This window comes from Kwoniella shivajii, chromosome 7 (assembly GCF_035658355.1).
Source record: "Kwoniella shivajii chromosome 7, complete sequence".
Classification (NCBI taxonomy): Eukaryota; Fungi; Basidiomycota; class Tremellomycetes; order Tremellales; family Cryptococcaceae; genus Kwoniella; species Kwoniella shivajii.
Window position 1 is genome coordinate 980,487 of NC_085914.1, and position 17,926 is coordinate 998,412.

General features: G+C 43.6%; 7 protein-coding genes across 7 annotated transcripts; 4 read left to right on the plus strand and 3 right to left on the minus strand.

The window, feature by feature from the left end:
* Nucleotides 1-79: 79 nt before the first annotated feature.
* Nucleotides 80-1,909, plus strand: IL334_005486 (uncharacterized protein; the record flags this gene model as incomplete). Its single annotated transcript, XM_062937199.1, has 8 exons — nucleotides 80-266; nucleotides 328-432; nucleotides 563-635; nucleotides 705-882; nucleotides 965-1,363; nucleotides 1,427-1,475; nucleotides 1,541-1,759; nucleotides 1,821-1,909. 8 exons carry the CDS (start codon nucleotides 80-82, stop codon nucleotides 1,907-1,909), a joined length of 1,299 nt encoding a protein of 432 aa, XP_062793250.1.
* Nucleotides 1,910-2,240: 331 nt separating this feature from the next.
* IL334_005487 (uncharacterized protein) lies at nucleotides 2,241-3,159 on the minus strand (the record flags this gene model as incomplete). The annotated part of the gene is made up of 4 exons (XM_062937200.1): nucleotides 2,241-2,301; nucleotides 2,395-2,570; nucleotides 2,660-2,701; nucleotides 2,788-3,159. 4 exons carry the CDS (start codon nucleotides 3,157-3,159, stop codon nucleotides 2,241-2,243), a joined length of 651 nt encoding a protein of 216 aa, XP_062793251.1.
* Nucleotides 3,160-3,507: 348 nt separating this feature from the next.
* Nucleotides 3,508-4,729, plus strand: IL334_005488 (uncharacterized protein; the record flags this gene model as incomplete). The annotated part of the gene is made up of 6 exons (XM_062937201.1): nucleotides 3,508-3,585; nucleotides 3,677-3,770; nucleotides 3,891-4,329; nucleotides 4,430-4,485; nucleotides 4,560-4,588; nucleotides 4,664-4,729. The coding sequence occupies 6 exons, from the start codon at nucleotides 3,508-3,510 to the stop codon at nucleotides 4,727-4,729; spliced, it is 762 nt and encodes a 253-aa protein (XP_062793252.1).
* Nucleotides 4,730-4,898: 169 nt separating this feature from the next.
* Nucleotides 4,899-8,739, minus strand: IL334_005489 (uncharacterized protein; the record flags this gene model as incomplete). The annotated part of the gene is made up of 22 exons (XM_062937202.1): nucleotides 4,899-5,036; nucleotides 5,132-5,239; nucleotides 5,302-5,364; nucleotides 5,417-5,534; nucleotides 5,596-5,705; nucleotides 5,780-5,842; nucleotides 5,909-5,970; nucleotides 6,030-6,075; nucleotides 6,145-6,429; nucleotides 6,489-6,684; nucleotides 6,766-6,942; nucleotides 7,014-7,086; nucleotides 7,147-7,225; nucleotides 7,287-7,293; nucleotides 7,377-7,466; nucleotides 7,518-7,590; nucleotides 7,665-7,850; nucleotides 7,929-7,954; nucleotides 8,017-8,042; nucleotides 8,105-8,253; nucleotides 8,328-8,421; nucleotides 8,560-8,739. 22 exons carry the CDS (start codon nucleotides 8,737-8,739, stop codon nucleotides 4,899-4,901), a joined length of 2,349 nt encoding a protein of 782 aa, XP_062793253.1.
* A 633-nt stretch (nucleotides 8,740-9,372) lies between these two features.
* IL334_005490 (uncharacterized protein) lies at nucleotides 9,373-10,315 on the plus strand (the record flags this gene model as incomplete). Its single annotated transcript, XM_062937203.1, has 3 exons — nucleotides 9,373-9,548; nucleotides 9,613-9,735; nucleotides 9,811-10,315. 3 exons carry the CDS (start codon nucleotides 9,373-9,375, stop codon nucleotides 10,313-10,315), a joined length of 804 nt encoding a protein of 267 aa, XP_062793254.1.
* A 121-nt stretch (nucleotides 10,316-10,436) lies between these two features.
* IL334_005491 (uncharacterized protein) lies at nucleotides 10,437-12,313 on the minus strand (the record flags this gene model as incomplete). The annotated part of the gene is made up of 9 exons (XM_062937204.1): nucleotides 10,437-10,790; nucleotides 10,855-10,902; nucleotides 10,961-11,110; nucleotides 11,226-11,346; nucleotides 11,444-11,537; nucleotides 11,590-11,616; nucleotides 11,691-11,823; nucleotides 11,908-12,000; nucleotides 12,071-12,313. The coding sequence occupies 9 exons, from the start codon at nucleotides 12,311-12,313 to the stop codon at nucleotides 10,437-10,439; spliced, it is 1,263 nt and encodes a 420-aa protein (XP_062793255.1).
* Nucleotides 12,314-12,671: 358 nt separating this feature from the next.
* Nucleotides 12,672-17,875, plus strand: IL334_005492 (uncharacterized protein; the record flags this gene model as incomplete). The annotated part of the gene is made up of 20 exons (XM_062937205.1): nucleotides 12,672-13,377; nucleotides 13,433-13,632; nucleotides 13,697-13,955; nucleotides 14,014-14,109; nucleotides 14,215-14,777; nucleotides 14,849-15,153; nucleotides 15,207-15,270; nucleotides 15,333-15,438; nucleotides 15,566-15,766; nucleotides 15,828-15,951; nucleotides 16,003-16,029; nucleotides 16,113-16,148; nucleotides 16,212-16,332; nucleotides 16,423-16,595; nucleotides 16,667-16,843; nucleotides 16,941-17,117; nucleotides 17,178-17,184; nucleotides 17,259-17,330; nucleotides 17,434-17,613; nucleotides 17,678-17,875. The coding sequence occupies 20 exons, from the start codon at nucleotides 12,672-12,674 to the stop codon at nucleotides 17,873-17,875; spliced, it is 3,792 nt and encodes a 1,263-aa protein (XP_062793256.1).
* Nucleotides 17,876-17,926: the final 51 nt, after the last annotated feature.

The window sequence follows — 17,926 nt, forward strand, 5'->3', positions numbered from 1 at the left end:
CTCCTATCATCGATAAGACTCAGTGACTCATAGCATTCCTGCACCTTTGCGGTATTCCTGCGACTTTGTGCTTTCCGTTATGAACATTCCTACTGCACTATCCGATCCACCGGCATATCTATCATTACCGAAATTCAATCGTCGATTACCTCGTTGTCCACGCACTAACCTACCTGTCACGTATTCCGATATCGGTGATGAGAATGGAGTACCTGTAATCTACCTTCTACCTAGTGGATGTAGCAGATGGATTGCAGCTCCGATGGGTAAGCTGACCTGAGTCGACCTGCCAATGAAAGAAACAGCTGATGGCCTCCTGTGCTACAGATCCGCTGCTGAAGAGGTATGGAGTTCGGATGATTGTCGTAGATAGACCCGGATGTGGTGGTACAGGAGAAGTACCATTGATAGAAAGGATAGAACGCTCCTGTGGTGAGTTCATCAATACCAGGCAATACTGTTTTTCCGACAAGGCCTGTATAACTCAATCGCTTGACGACAATGTGAAACGAATTCTCAACCAAACAGTCGGACGCTGATATATCTATTTGTCATGTTTCAGAGATGATCGTCTCGGTATTGGAACACCTTAAGATAAGGCCTGCGCATATCCTAGCTTCTTCCGCTGGTATATAGTAAGCTTTTTATTACACTATGGGTATCCCAGGGAAGAGAGGAGAAGTTAAGGTTACCTGTCAATACAGCTACACACTTCATCTTCTGACTCGACACCCATCAATATTTCTTACAGGTCTAGATCCGCCTCCTAAGGTGTATCTGCTCGCACCTTGGAGTCCGCTCTTACCAGTCGAACATCCTGATCATTGGCCTTTCAAATGGGATTGGATACCTACACCATTGATTGCCACTCAACACATTACCGTGAGTTAAGTCCCTTTCTTTAGTTCAGTCAGCAATTGTTAGTGATAGTGATACAACATAATATGCTGACTGATCTGAACAGACTCCACACCTCATCAAAGCAGCTACGAACGCTCAAAAGGCTTATGATACAAGTTTAAAAGCTATCAATACAGGGAAATCCATCGCTCTGAAATGGTTCAAAGCAATTACTGAGGAACCTCCTTCACTATCAAGTTCCTCATCCATATCGTCTTCTACCCCGCCCAATGACAGTACACCAAGCGAAACACCGGAAGTGGACGGGGATAGTATCGCTAAATCAGCTGGAGAGCTGCTCAATAATCTTAGAGGAGCGAACACTAAACCTTCAATAGGAGAAGGAACAGATATACCTAATTTGACTGAAACGCAAACGCCGACTCTGGATGAAAATGGAAATGGTGTACCGAGCAGACCATCAAGTAGAATGTGGGGTGAATGTGAATGTTGTGTAGCTTGTGTAGGTTTTTCAGAGTTTGTTTTACTCCAATGAATAAGTAACCTACTAATTATAGATATATAGTTGACAAGCTCATACATGAGTGCCGAGAATGGACAGGGTATAGGACAAGGTAAGCTTATCTGCGCTCCCCTCACCGAAATAGTGCGGAGGAAAAGCTAAATGATACATTATTAGAACATCTAATATGCCTGAATAGAGGTCCGGAAGAAACAGGTGCTAAATGGCTTGAAATCGCCGTTAAGGATTTAGCAGATACTATTCAGTTTGCTCAATCTGATGAGATAGGCGATACACCGCTGGAAGACAGTAACATCATAAAGGAAATACAATCCCCAATAGAAATTGATGTTTGGTGGGGCTGGGAAGATGAAATGGTACCTCGTAAAGGACAATGTGAGCATCGTTTATTCAGATTTAGTCGTAATGGTCAAGCTGATAATTGTGACAATTGAAGTATGGTTCAATAAAGTCTTGGAAGCATTTCCAGAGTTCATCATTTTGAATGTTCATGATGTTGAAGATGGCGACCATACAGACTTGTAGGTTCCTCTTTTCCTTGTTAGACTTGAGGAGGTAAACTGCTAAAGATCGTTCTCTGGTACAGATTATCAAGACCTGAAGGAATACATCAAGTTCTGAACATGATCCAATCACAAGGACATGACACAGAACGAGTCAGTGGACAGAACTAGGACTACGGTTTGTGCTGCCGCTAGGATCACCACGACCCCCCGGTTGAGCAGGAAATCGGTGAGATCCCATTGAAAATGTGAGCAACATGGATGCGTTGGATATTTCTCATTCTGCCGTATGTAACATTTACAATTTGTTGTACATTGCATCTATCATTATGGACATACATTCTCTATTTTAGTCAAGCAAGATATCTTTGGATATCACTTTTCACGGTTGAATTCACCAACCAGTCTGCATCTCTACAGATTCATTTTTTTATCAGTTCATATGCCAGCAAGTACAAAGTCGCGATTCATAGAATGGGTTCCGGAGGAGAAAGTCATGGGACTTACGGGTCTTCTAAATGGTCATCAAAATCCTTTAAGCCTTTATGTATCTTCTTTTCTTTTATCACTCGTATCAATTTTGCTGGTAAACCAGTCGGACAAAGGGTGAAAGCTTCGGGTACATTATCGGATGAAGTCGATGTGATTGATTTGATAGTTGTAGAGGTCGTAGGTAAGTATGGCTGTTAGATATGATATACATGGTATACATTCAGCTTGATTCTGATTCCATCATCAAGATGAGCAGCGCAGTCAATCAGCTGGGACTTACGACGTAAGCGAATTGATGGTGAGCGAGTTTATCATTATCCAACTGAAACATACTTCGCTGTCAGCGTTTATCTGCCAATATATGTTTTCTTGCTCGAACACAAAGAGATATATTGGGAGAGAACTCACTAATAACCCGAAAGCACCCTGAAACCTTTCTTTCAAAGCAGTCAGAACTCTTTCACCTGTTCTACCTAATCCATCTTCATATTCTCTTGCGACGTAAACTCCTACAATCCTCTTATCATCACTCTTCGCATATTCTTCTACTAACGATAGAGCTACTTCCGTTATGGGTGACACGTTCGCATTGGTGTGTATCAGAGGTATCGCTTCTGCTACTTCTATGGTACCCGCCGTGGTTGACGAGGAAGAGGAAGGCGATGAGGTGGAAGATAGGAATACACCTAGGACCGTTGATGAGGGATGTAAAGCTGCGTGTAATATAGGTAGACAATATGAGGATGGGGAAAGAGAGTATGTATATCCGGTCGATGTCATCTTGACGTTTATCCTTGACACAAGTGGTTCCTGAGCCGTGGTAGTTTCAGCTATGCTCTGCTTCACAGATGATCTAAAGAAGAACGATGGTGAAGTCAAGCACATCATCTATGAGCACAGAAAACGCTGTTGCAAACCGAGCATTTGCGGATGCCACGTGGGGCTCATTTCCCTTCGAAGAAATGAGATTTAATGATCAAATGCTAAATTCGAATGGCCGAAAGTAATTTGTAATGTTCTTGCATCTATGAACAGAAACATCTCGCTGAAGCACTGAGAATCGCATCGGAGCACAGGGAAGTATTACTCGGAAGATCGATCAGAAATAAGTCAACGAACACATTCGGAATGTCAACAATACGACCTTTTGACCCAACGGATATACTGAAGTTCAATAATGTCAATTCAGACGCATGGACAGCTACAGTATGTGTATACATTGACTCTTCAGTTTTCCAAGTTTCGATTTGGTCGCCAATATAACGGACCAGAAAGATACTGACTCGCTAAGCAACAGTATCATAATGGATATTACGCATCATATACAGCTCAATGGCCAGATTTCTGCGTTACTGTAGAAGGAGCTTTCGATTCTTCTATAAAAGCTTATAGTGAGTTATGTGTTTTTACGTGTGAATCATGGTCACTTCCATGAAACATCACTGTTCACATGAAGATCACAGGGGGATTGATTATCATGGATATATATAAGCTGATCAATGATAGCGCAGTGATAGCGAAACATGAACCACCTGCACCTGATCCACAACATCATGGTCATTTAACTGCATTATCAATTTCACCTGAATATAGATCATTAGGTTTAGCTAGAATTTTCATGGATTTACTAGAAAGTTTATCGGGTCCTTCACCACGCTCAAATGATGAAGATCATCATGATCATTCGAATTGTGGTGGACATCATGGACACGATCATGATCATGGACATGGGCACTCTCACCCTCATGATCACTCCCACCCACATGATCATTCGAATTGTGCCGGGGATCACGATCACTCACATTCACATTCACATGGTCAGGAAAACGAAAAAGGGAATGTAGATGCTGTGAACGCATGGTTCGTCGATCTTTTCGTTAGATGTAACAATATAAGAGCAATAGAGATGTATGAAAAATTGGGTTATAGCGTATATCGGAGGGTAGTAGAGTGAGTCCTTGTTCCATCTAGCTCTCTGGCGGCGTATTGTCGAGCACGAAGAAAACTTACAAAACATCTTCCGGAACTGATGACGCTCAATGTGTAATAGCTATTATCATGGCATGGAAGGAATTGGATCCACAAGAGATGAGTTAGACGGATACGGTGAGTCATTCTCGTTGTCGCATTGAGTATACATGCACAGATTTGCTGACCGATGACCTCCGTAATTATAAAAGATATGAGAAAATCAATGCCCAGAGACTCTGTAAGTCAGCTCGACGTACTGTTGCCTGTATCGGAGGACGCAATGTTGCATGCTGATACTTCGCGTCATATATAGGCAAAACGATACGTCCGAGCAAACGGAAAAGATATCTTGGTATCCCCAGATCAAGTATGGGCATAATCACACTTCAGCTCTTTCAGTTGTAACGACCTAAATGCACGATATTCATGACTTTGCCTTAAGCTACTTGTACAAACTAATTCATACACAACAATCCTTGCTTGACTTTCAGTAATGATCAAGTCCAGCTTGGTTATATAATTATCGTATACAGCATCTATGCCGTCGATCAATGGAGAGAGCTAATCTTCAATTCCACACTTAAGGGTAATGACCTGGAACTATTCCCAACTCTGAAAGTGAACGTTCCTCTGGGGATTCTCCAAAGTTGTCTATCAACATCCCATACTGAAATATCCTTTTTCCGCTGTTCAGGACATTGATATTTGTCAGTACATTCACGAATATCCAGATTTAAATCGAAGACAAGGGCGTCCTTCAATATCCCTGCGATCGACTCACAAGAGAGAATTCAACGGTGCTCATTTGTCCAACTTCAAGAAACTTCTTAGCATATCCTCTCAGATGTTTAGGAGGTTGATCGTTTTCATCTTCAGGAAATGTCATGTACTGTTCACGCTGGCATCAGCCGAAGAGGAAAAGTTTCTTCCAAGAGAGAAATCCTGACTTACGAGTTGAGCTACTGCTGCTCCGGAGACTTTGCCGATATTCGTCACATTCACTTTGGCCATATACTACCAATATTTGTCAGCATCATTCGGCAGGTGAATCAGGCGTGAAACACACCAAGTTGTCGTATAAGTCTTTTTCTCCTTCATACCTTTCATTTGTCTTTTGTATGGTGTCTCTGTCTTTTCCATAATCCTCTTCAATTACCAATGCAGACATCTCGAATGATGTGTAACTATTATCGTTATCAGTCAAAACCTTCTCGATTTCCAAAGGCTCGATACAGAAGAGCGTACCTCAGCCCATAACCAAACTCGTATCTAGGTGTGATATTATGCTTATCGAACCACTTATAATCTATAGCTAGACCCTCAGAGAACTTAGATAGTGGATATGAACCTTTACCCTATTAACCATCGGATTGTGTAAAGATCAGCTGGCTGGAGGTATACTGAGAGCTTGAGAGTAAAGGCTACATACCATCTTCCTTATAATATTGTCCTTGGGCCAATCTTCAGCTGATTTACCCATTGTGAATGGTAACTACTCTCATGCTATGAGCGGTCCATCACGGTCACGTTCCAAAGGAAGTACAAGTCGGCAACATACTTTCGCAGACGGATTAACGTCCCCCCATAGTATATCAACCAGTGCATTCCCGGTTTCCTGACCTGATCATATTTATTAGCTATCCGTCTCTTGATGAGGATCGAGTTGAGACTAGAATCACCTGGATAACCTGCAAATAAAACTGCACCAATTTTAGGTAGATCAATCTATTCACGTATGGCTATCAGCTCCTTGTCTCTTTTTCCTTCTAGATGCATATCCGAAAGGTGACTTACCCAATCTTCAACTACAACCTGACCACCTGAATGTAAGACCACCACCACTTCTCCCGCGCAATGACTTTCAACATGTCTAATCAGATCTTCACCTTTTTTATCCAGTCGAAGATGTTCTCTGTCCCAACCTTCTACCAAGAAGACTGATACAAATACTATGCACACTTCAGATTGATATGCTATCCATCCCATTGAGCCGTAATACGCCTCATCATCTTGAAGTACATGATCAACCCTTATGCCATGTTGCCGAGCTTTTAAGGTGATGGCTTCTATCGGTGCAGCCTAGTCCTCCGGTATCAGCAGATAAGCGCGCAATGCCGGACATAGCAGATGAAACAAACAATGTAATCCGCATATGCAGCTCCAGAACCTCCTCCTATAGTAACAGTTCCATTCCAATACCTCCTTCTTGATCCTACCAGACAGAATAAATCAGGTCCACAACCACTCAAAGTCGAAGGGTAATCTGCATCCTTGCCAAAGACACCTATTCTTCGAATTCCTTTCATTGGAAGGATTCCAGAGTTCTTCAATAGACTAAGGAGTGAATTGGTGAGCCATTCATCACCTACACGATATCATCAAAGTAGTCAAGATCGTCATTAAAGTCAAGCTTACACCGTAGATTCAGCAGCCACCTTCCTTGCAAATAGAGCATTATTTCCCTTCACGTTAACATGCTCGTTTCTAAATGTGTGACCATTGATATCAACTTTATCAGAGAGATCATATTTCTGATAGTTGATCTTGGGATAATCGGTGTCTTGTTTCGCGGCGTACCAGGGTGTCAAAATTCTACGTTATACAGACTACAATTAGCTCCTGTAGGAGAACTTTCTCAGCTGTTGAAGTGTATTCTGAATCACCTGTGAACCATATCATCCAGCTTCGATTCTGATATATCACCTTTATGTACAGCCTTCAAGAGGTTCTTTCCATCTGTTCGCCCTCAATCAGTTTTCTTACGGATGACGAACAAGGCGATGCAAGGGAACTCACAATACCTCTCGCCGGGCAATTCCATGTCCATGCCTCCTAAGGCTGAAGGAACTGTAGAGTGAGTAGCACCAAAATCACTCTACGTAATCCAGACAAATCAGGCCGATCAAGCTAAGAGGATATACCCTAGATTGGCTTACCAGTACACTATGACAGGGCGTCAGGTAAGTATAGCCGATCCTCGACTTTCCAAGAAGGAATTTCTTATATTCTCCAAGTAGCAAACTTACAATCCCTTGAATCCTAATTCGTCTTTCAATATCCTGTTCAATGCGTCATTGCTCTCGCAAGCAGCAGTTCCATTAATTCTGTTGTATGAGCTGAATCTCATTAATTAGCACACAATTCCTTCCAAAGCACTGTCGACTCACCACATGATAGACCCTGTTCCAGCTCTGACTGTCTCCGCGAAACTGGGCAGATAAAGCTCCTTCATTGTCTTATCTACACTCATAATCATTATCTCACCGTCTGCAGGGCTGGAGTCTGTAAGTATCAAGGGATGATCGATGACGTACCATCAACCTCACTGCTTACATCCCTACATCCGGTCCTACCACCTTCATCGTCCAAAGGACCATCACACACAGGTTCTTGCTCGTAGAGGATGTAATGCTTCGCACAGGTAATGAGTCCTGAAGATTGCATGCCTCTTACAGTGAGGAAGGAGAGGGTGGATGAGAGATACGGGTCAGGAGTGAATGCTGCAGTGGGTGTATCAGCTGGTGTAGGAACACTACTCAAGGCAGTCTAATGAGGATTGTTAACGGGGAGTAACTCACCTTCCCAATTTCTACCTGCATATGGTCTTTTTCCAATCGTCAGCAGTCATGTCAACGGGCAGCGACTTTCACCTCGAAGCTAGCTTACGATCTACCAAGGGGACCACCCGTGACCTACTTCTCCATTAGCTATTCCTTTTGTTCTCGCCGTTCTGAGGATGTCAGATAGGACTTACAGGACCGAGTTCCACATTTATTCCTTTCCCTCTGAATTCTTTACCTATCCTCTCAGCTCGCTGTTCTATCAAATCTCTATCGAAGGAAGCCGCTGCCGTGAATTCCGATGGCCATTGAGTGACGAAGTCCGTATATCTTGGCCCAGCGGCTAGTTGTATCGCGAACCATTAGTCATCTTTTCATTGAGGAGTAGAAGAAGTCTGTTGTCAATCGAGGACTCACGTCCGTCATTGAAGCATAATCCAGGTATACCTAATCTTGGTACACCTCCAGAATTGGCTTGACATTGGCCAGTCACTGCTGTGGTGAGATTTACCTACATTTGTTCGCAAAACCTCAGCTACACCATTCATTATGCGTGACATGTACTAGCTTCGGATTTAGGGAGAGGATTAAGTGCATGAGGCAGAACTCGAGAAGAAACGAGTGCGGTTGACACTGTCTTGTCGCTCACTTTCTCCTCAACGGTCATTTGACCGACCACCTCTTTCGCCTTTCCGTAAGCTTCAGACCAGGCTCCACCATCGGTATCTGGTCCATGATATCTCTCAGGATGGTGACTACTCAGTGTATGAAGCGATGAAGGGGTCAAAGGGGAGAGGAATAGTAGTGTGTTATACAGAATTGACCACATAGTCCCTCTACTATTGATGGGAGCGTCAAGTTTCTCCCTGACGAATAGGATTCAGTGAGCAGAGTCTAGCTGTTTGCGAGTCGGAAAAAGGATTGGGTCATTCAATGAATCTTGCAATGTCAATCAAAGTGGACGATGATATCATTCGCATTCCTGTCACTCGGCTATTTTACCTAATGAGTTCCCGACATTCTCGGGCATCCTCACTGCCGACACGTCCACCTTCTCACGACGAGAGAGTACCGCATATAAGATGATACAAATGCAACATGCATTCCAAGATGACTTCGATCCTGATCGAAACACCTTAAGTCATGATGATATACCTGATACGATAGAAGCGATCTGTTGTTTTCTCGTTTCTGCGACACTTAACCGCAAGTCTGGGACATCGAATGAAACGAACATTGTCCTTTGTATTCAGCGATGGCCATTGTAAAGAAAGGATTCACTTTCGAAAAGTGGTGTTGCATGCCTGAATACAAATACTCCAAGTTCATCGTCACAATGTTCTGAGAGTGTATCGTCTTCACCCCACTTCTATATTCCACAATCTCGTACGAGCTCCATTTCCCTGCTACCATATCTCAGCCCTCCACAACACATTTCAGAACTCAAACTCGCCGATTTATGATGCCTACTAACACAGAAACGAATCTTGGCCCCTTCCATTTCCCTTCATTGACCTCCCAAGATCATACTGACTCACACGTTCGTGCCAACATTCCTGACAATAAAGAAGCATCCTCCGGCCAAAAGGATGTCAGCGGCAGCAAGGCGGAAAAGGAGATTGAAAATGAGGAATCATGGTGTGTTTGACTCTAGGAATCACTACAACAACTTTGGGAGTCAGCTGACACCACCAGTCTTCAGGCTCTGTAGTTTGCCGTTGGATAAACCTCCTGAAGTCATTTCGCCAAGTCCTACCAGACCTCCAACTGTGATGATCATTTCACCATCTGGCAAAGAGCGAAAACAGTATTTCCCTTCAATGGAGTATGTCTCTTCTCTACTTCCTTACCACATGAGAAAAAGACTTGTGTTGATCTCACTGATCCGCCAATTGTATAGGGAGTTCACTTCCTTGTCTTATAGTCAGACCCAATCTGCTCCTTCAGATGGTCAAACGTCTACTTCATCATGTACAATCAGCGCTCTGACAATGCACTATCTAAAGCCATTCATCCCGCCCAATGATCACGAAGACGCTATCGCTGTCTTCAATGAAACTGATTTCGAGATTATGCCTTTCACACCTGGTACTCCTGATAAGATGAAAGGATGGTCTCGTTCATTTAGTCCCTGGACTTCAAGCCAAGAAAACAATGTTGATTCTCCTATTTCCAATCCAGACTTCATTGCGACCCCCCGAATTCCCATAGACCATCCGTTCCTTCTTCGTCAGATGACAACGAATAATGAAGCCGGGGGGACGGAGGTACATGAGGATGAGCACATGTTCGATAGAGGCACTTTCGGTGAGAAAAATATCATGAGGGATCTTGTAGAGAGGACGGGAAGAGTAGCTGTTGAAAGAAGAGCAAACTCGCGATCATTTAGCGTATATTCCTCGTAGTCTACCGCATGCTCCCTTGACGCGATATCGGCGTCGATCGTGATCATGATGAAAAGTTACATGCATGATCAAATACCTTGAGGTTTGCCCGAGCTAGATATGCTGCTATACCTTATGTTCATTATTGGCCATCTTTCCTCGCACGCTCTACTTTCCCATCAACTATTCGTTCTTCCCAATCCTCTCCCAGCAACCCCGATGGATTTTCTACAACCTCCCCTACTTCAGCATCAGCTTCTAATTGATCTTGACCTACAATCTCGTCTGATGCAACAAGCGAATGAGATTTCTCATTGAAACTTGAAATAGCCTCAGCACGCCGTTGTCTATATACGTGCTTCGGCGTTTTAGTACTTTCGTTTGAAGCCTCTTTAGATTCTGTAGCAGGCGGATCTGTTGATTCTGGACCATCTCGGGCAAACGCAATCCTCGATTGTGATTGAGCAGCAGAGGAAGCTACAGCCCCTGGGTTGTACTGAAGTTATAACGGTAAGCGATCTGTATGAAGAAGATAGATCGTAGAACGGTGATAAACCAACCTTCTTAAACCTCTCATAATCTTCTACTACCGTCAACCCTATTGTGTTCTAACGCTCTGTTTCAGCATAGTTACCATTTTGACGAGAATGAGGGATAATGACACACCTTGTACAGTTCCAGTAATACGGTCTTATCTGGATTTTTCAAATCGACGCTATGACCTTTATCCAATTTGGTGATTTCTCCAGCCACAGTATGAATCATATCCATTCGATCTAGTCTATCGGATTGACGAGTATTGGTATCTATCGCAAACTGTATGAATATACACACTATCAAATAAGTATACGTTTCAGATCACGCGGAGGCATGTATGGAAGCTTGCAAGTAGGGTTGAAAGATGAACACTTTGGGAGTAGGTTGAACACACCTTCAAAGCTCTATCATCCTCAGTGTGAAACTGATCTTTGACTACTGTAGCTGTCATTTCTGATAGTTGTTTGATAGTCGCTCCCGAGGTGCCAATAATTGGTATGATACGCTTACACCATCTGGACAATATCACGTCAGTCCGTTGTCCATTGTCCATTGTCACGTACTATCATTGAGTCCTAAGACTTCAAAGTAAGGATAGAAAAATGAACTCACTTCAGATGCGATCTGGCAGAAGATTCAGCTTGTTCCAATATATGTCTTACTAATCTATGCGGTGAGAGCGGGGGTAAGACATTAATATATATAACTATGGTTTTTTCAATCAGCATGAAATCTTATGTACACTTGAAGATGCTTACCACATATCATATCATGAGAGCAAAGTTCTGGATCATGGCGAGCACAATTAGCCTTTACCCTTCATATCAAATTGAAGGGGAAGGGAATCGGAAGGACGTACGAAATCGCTTCGATTTATTGCTTTGATCCATTGATGCTAAATCTTTCTTCAATGCGGCCTCGAAGTCCAATTCTTCGTCTTCATCTGCTCCGAGATCATCTTCCGCTGTTTCCGGATATAGCTCGTCTGCTACCTACATTTACCAAAAACATGAGCGCACACTCATCGCTACGGTACAATGTTACCAGAATGAGGGCAGCGTGAGAATATGACATACTCTTTCTAAGTATTCTATTAGTTCAGCTTCTGCCGACCTTTCCTTATTCAGTACAGTTGTGACACATATTCCAGGCTCGGAGAGGATCTCAGGCTATTAAAGTCCGGCGGTCGATCAGGGATTAACTTGACATCATATGTACAGCTGAGGAGAAAACACTTACAATGGGTTTTATCCTATATTTCCCTAATGGATTCAGTTTCAGTTGACCATCTGCTCTTGGTGATCTATCGCCTCTGTCACTTCTATCTCCTCCTCCACCCCCTCGACCCCTTCCCCCACCACCTCTTCCTCGACCTCCCCTCCCACCTCGAGCCTGACCTTGAAATTTGTAAAATTTATGTTTCTGCGATGATGGTCCCCCAGCCTTTCGCTTTTCTGCATTCGGTCCTGGTCGATCTGACATGTTGAGTCGTAAGCTACAAATTGTGAACAAAGAGGAAATGAAGGGAAAGAATATGATGCTGGATTTTATAGATGTCTTCAAGAATTCCTAGCGATAAAAGCCTTCGACACGTGGATGACATTTGTTTGCGGGGCACCAACAACAATGTCCAATGTGCAGTACTAGTTCGCTTTACCGTCTTATTCATTCTGTCTTATCCACAAACCTGCTACCATGCTCCATATAAACATTGCCAGATACTGTCTGAGATGCGGAACGTCATAATACCATGCGCCCACCAGAATCCAGCAAACCTACACACCTCTCGACTACTCATGCTCCCTCGGTATCACCTGGTCCGACAACTCCCACCCTTGACATGAACCGTGCATCTTCTTCCACCGATGCTGTACAACCAGACCGCAGAACAAAATCTTCACACTTTTCAGGCCTCTCTTCACCATTGATACAGCAAGGTGGCACTATCTCACCTTATCGGCCTAGAGATAGCTCAAACGTGGTCTCGGGAAGTGTGATCTCATCAGCAACAACGCATCTACATCCCGGTAGTATATTTGGATCAAGTGTAGCTTTGAGTCAACATGAATCGCGGGAACCCACAGATAATTGGCAGACACTACAAGAGCTAGTAGGAGATGAAGAACGAGCAGAGCAGGAAGGAGAAGATCAAACTACTGGGACTTCGATAATACCTACATCTCACCATTCATTAGCTCCGACACCCAGGAAACTAGGATCCCTCTTTCAGCCTCCGACACCCACAAGTCCTCCTGTAAACGTCGGGAACGGTGGAACCCCAGACAATGATCTTCCCACTATATCCGATACCTTGACTGGATCCCCTCCCCAGCTCAACGGAGAGCTGCATTATAGTCCTTTTTTTGATCCAGAGGAAGGGGATGAGACACAGCCAATGCTCCATTCAGCACCGTCTGCACTCGACGGATATGGCGCTACCCACGCTAACATTACAGACCGGGGATTTAAGTCGTCTAATGAAGTAGAGGAGAGGGCTGTACTTCAGAAGCCTGTAAAAGCCCAATCCTCTTCCAGAAATCAAGTCAGTAAGTGGACTTCTTTCGCCATAACCCATCGCGACGGAAGCTGACTAAGATTTAGCCTGGAAGAAATTATGGCCTCCCTCTCCTGTAGCTATAGCTATACTCAAATGCTCCTTGGCATATCTGGTTGCATCACTCTTCACATATGTTCCGTTTCTAGCCGAACTATTGTCGACTCAATCCGAAACAGATGCCCATGGAAGAGTGACATATAGGCCGGCCAATTCAGCTCATATGGTAGCTACAATCGTTGTATACGTGAGCTCTTGTTTTCAGATGTGTGTTGCTATTTGCAGATGAGCTGACACCCTCTGTCTGCTAGTATAACCCCGCTAAGACGATAGGCAATATGCTTTTATCCACCCGGTACTGTTTTATTCTAGCTGTTTTCGCCTCTTTCGTATCACTGGCAGCAATGGGTACAATCGAGCTCTTCGACCATTTCTCACCATCCCATGGTGATTCTTGGGACTGGATAAGCGAGATGGGTGATTGGGTCGTGTGTATCCTATGGATTGGTGGTTCGATGAGCGCCTTGGCTTGGTCGAAAGTCTGGGTAGGCAATCCCAGTTACAACACCGGTGAGTTATCAAATGTTACATCAGAATGAGGAGAGAATTGAGTCATTTTACCGAAAAGGGTGCTCGATGGCTGCAATAATCATTTACAGCGTAGTCATCAAGGAAGGCGCCTTGCCTAGACTACTGGAGGCTCTATATATCGTAGCAGTAGGTGGTGAGTTTTCGCCCAGACTGTTAAATCATCTGCGCCCTCATAGTTCATAACTACGAATCACCTATTGCCGGATTTGACCGTCTACTCATTTCTTCTTTCCCTTAGTGGCCATATCTACCGTTATTTGCTTCGCTATATTTCCTTCATCAGCAACGTCCAAATTTCAAATTTCTTTCTCAAGATCGCTCAGCTCTTTCTCTACGTTACTGGATCTTCTCACCTCTACATTCTTACTCGAGAAAACAGTAATCAAGGAGAATCGAATCAGTCTAAAAGATGCTATCAAGTCTCACTCGACAGGATTTAAAGCACTCAAAGCCACTTTGGCAGAATCAAAGCATGAACGTGTATTGGATGCTCGTATACGCGGAAGGAAACTTCATTTATACGATGCGGCGATTGCCAGTCTTGCTCGACTTGCTCAGCATCTTTCAAGTCTAAGAGGAAGCACACGATTACAGGAGAGCTTGATCAGAGCGGTGAAGGAAGGCAAAGTGAATTTGGAGAATCTCGGTGGACATGACAAGAAGACGAAAATGTCAATGTCTATCGTCGATAAGATGGACGACAGACCTGGACCTGAGATGAGGGATACAGACATTGAAAATAGTGTCAAATTATTCATGAAGTTTAGAGGAATGGCAGGCAAACAAATGGACGATCTAAACGTAAGTGTGGAAGATCCGTCTCCGACGTGCATCAGAGAGATTGAGGGTCATTACTGAAGGGAAAATGGTAGAATCGATGTGATGAAGCTTTAGAAGCTGTTCAGGCTTTGTCTCAAGATGACTCGCATCAACCATCAGTCAATCTCGTCTCAATCCGAGAGAATCTAGCAAAATCTCTAAAAGACTTTTCGACTAGCAGTAGTAGAGCCATCAAGAGGGTTTACGCCGGACCTCAGAGGAAAAGAGGGATTTACGAGAGTGATCCCGACTCCGATAGCAGCAGTATCAGTGAGACGTCCTCTTCAGAAGAAGATGGAGATCTGGACAAAGGAAATGTCATTGGTGGACCTAATGAAACCGTATTCTTAGTGTACTTGTGGGTGAAGCAGGAATCAAATACTTGCCTGAACTGATGAAGCCGTTACATAGTTTTCTATTTACGTTTGAGGAGTTCGCTAGGGAAATGCTGTTCCTGTTGGAGACAATGCAAGAGGTTTGTCGCCTTGAGATATACCAGCACTTTCTTTGTGGAGCTGATACATGGAACTTGGATAGGTTGTAGACACTCAGAATATATCAGCTTGGGGACACATGAAGTCGGTTCTTTTGGAGAAAAGGAGCAGGAAGGAGAAGAAGAGTCAATATCTGTACAAACAATTACGTGAGTGTGCTCGTATCGCACAAACTCATTGGAAAGGGCAACTTTGTGGAGATCTCTACCTCCATATCTCTCAACCGTCTCATTATTCGTGCGAATGTGCGAGAACTAATTCTGTCACCTGTAACAGAAAATCTAGTTCCTATCGATCCATCAAAACTCCAACCTCTACCTTTCCCGAAAAATCGCAGCGATGCAGCTGGTCCGGTCCTTCTGCCCGACAAACGCTCGTTAAACACTTGGGGCCGCACAAAGCAGGCATTTTGGAGATTTGGTGAAAGATTGCGAGAACCAGATATGAGGTATGCTATCAAAACGGGATTAGGTGGAGGTAAGTCGACCCAATAATGCTTTCAAGGTGTCTTCGGTCAGCTAATCGCGTTCAATCAAAGCAATATTGGCTGCTCCTGCTTATACTGAAGCTGGGCGACCTTTCTTCCTTCAATACAGGGGCGAATGGGCCTTGATAGCTTATCTGGCAGCCATGAGTCAAACTGTTGGACAAACAAACTGGCTGTGAGTATCATGCGATCTTACAGCGATCACAGCTCATACGAAATTACTTAGATCTCTGGCAAGAGTCGTTGGAACAATGTAAGTTCTGATAATCACCCACATCGGGAGGGAAAATAGATGAAATTATTGAAGTTGCTGGTTGTTGATGTATTGTGAGGCAGATTCGGAGCAACGGTAGCAATAATATTCATCCATATGTGAGTGATTTCGATCTAGGTAACCCAGGTATGCCTTCACTGACCGAAATTTTTATCATTAAGCGCAAAGAACAACAATATCGTACTACCTATTCTGGGTTTCTTCTTCTCGATTCCTTGCTTTTACGTCATTACGCAGTTGCCAGATTACACAAATGCTGGAAGATTCGTCCTCCTAACATATGTGAGTGGACTCTGCTTCTAAAATCCTTGCCGTTCATTCTTGCCAATGGGCCCTCGACAACCTGGAACCGAGCTTATTGATATATCGCAGAATTTGTCTTGCTTGTATACGTACAACGTACGTGATAGGTACAATATTACCGTTGAGCAAATTGCTATTCAGAGATCAGCGGCCGTCATCATAGGTGTGCTTTGGGCTGCTGCAGTATCAAGATGGTGGTGGCCTTTCACTGCTAGAAGGGAGCTTCGATTTGGACTTAGCGAGTGCGTTACAGGTCTCCGCTGATTTCGTGGTCTTCTCGCAAAGCAGAAGTAGCTGATGGCCTTTTTCTTAGTTTCTGTTTGGATCTGTCGTATCTCTACTCAAAATCAGTCATGACCTACAGTAAAGGTGCGAGCCATGATCAGGAAACACGAATTGCAGATCATGAAGATGGAGAGACGAGCCCTTTGATGGGGAACGAGATTGCTTATCCCCATTTGAGTTCTAGCGTGAGGCAATTCATGGCTATGTGAGTTATACCTTCTAAATGACATCCGACGACAAGCTTTGTTTCGTGGACATGGTATCCCCGAATCCAAAGACACTAAATATGATACTGATAATAGGGAAATGCATCTTCAAAGTCAATTACTCACGATGAGAGCTTTGCTGGCTCAAACGAAGAATGAACCTAGATTGAAAGGTCCCTTTGCATTCTCATTCTACAATGAAGTCTTATTAAGCTGTGAGAGAATGCTGGATAGATTGCATAGTATGAGATGTGTCACTACAAGGGATGAGTGGTGAGTTACCTCAATCTTAAATATCAGGGATAAGTCGCTGATCATATATCCTGGCTTTAGGGATCACGTAAGTTGACTCGAGGCCACAGAAAATGAGCAGATCAATAAAGGAGGTAGATACTGATCTCATACTGTTGTCAGGCCATGAGAAAGGAATTTGTCGTTCCTGTGAATAAGGAGAGAAGGGAAATGGCAGGACATGTTATCCTCTATGTGAGTGATGATGATTTTCTTCTCATTTGACCTGTCTTTTCGCTAGATCTTCGCGCTCCATCAATGACTGATGCCTTTCGATTTCCTTATGATGTCATTATAGTTCTACACCCTCTCAGCGGGATTTCGTACAAGAACACCTTTACCACCGTATCTACCTCCAGCTGAAGAAGCTAGACAAAAGCTCATTGACGCTATAAGGAGCTTAGATGTCGTCAAGAAAAGAAGTGTAAGAGGTGGTGGAAGACACCTGCTGTTTTTCGCCTATGCCACTTCTATGCAGGTGAGATGATTTACACACCGGAAAGCTCCATCTCATACTAACCTGGCATTTTTCGGTTTTGCAGGAAGTGATCGCAGAACTGGGGTATCTAGGGGAAATGATGCAAGAAGCCTATGGAGTAATATCTCAAAGTACCTCAAATGACTTTGAAGCTTTATTTGAAGATTCGCAACCCATATTAGATAATCATGATGATGTGATAGAGCTCGATGGAGGTGGTGGTGATCATGTTAAAGGGAAAGGCAAGTACGATCTCGAATAATCATTAATGATTTACGAATATACTGTATTGGGGTTAAGAGGATTGACGAAT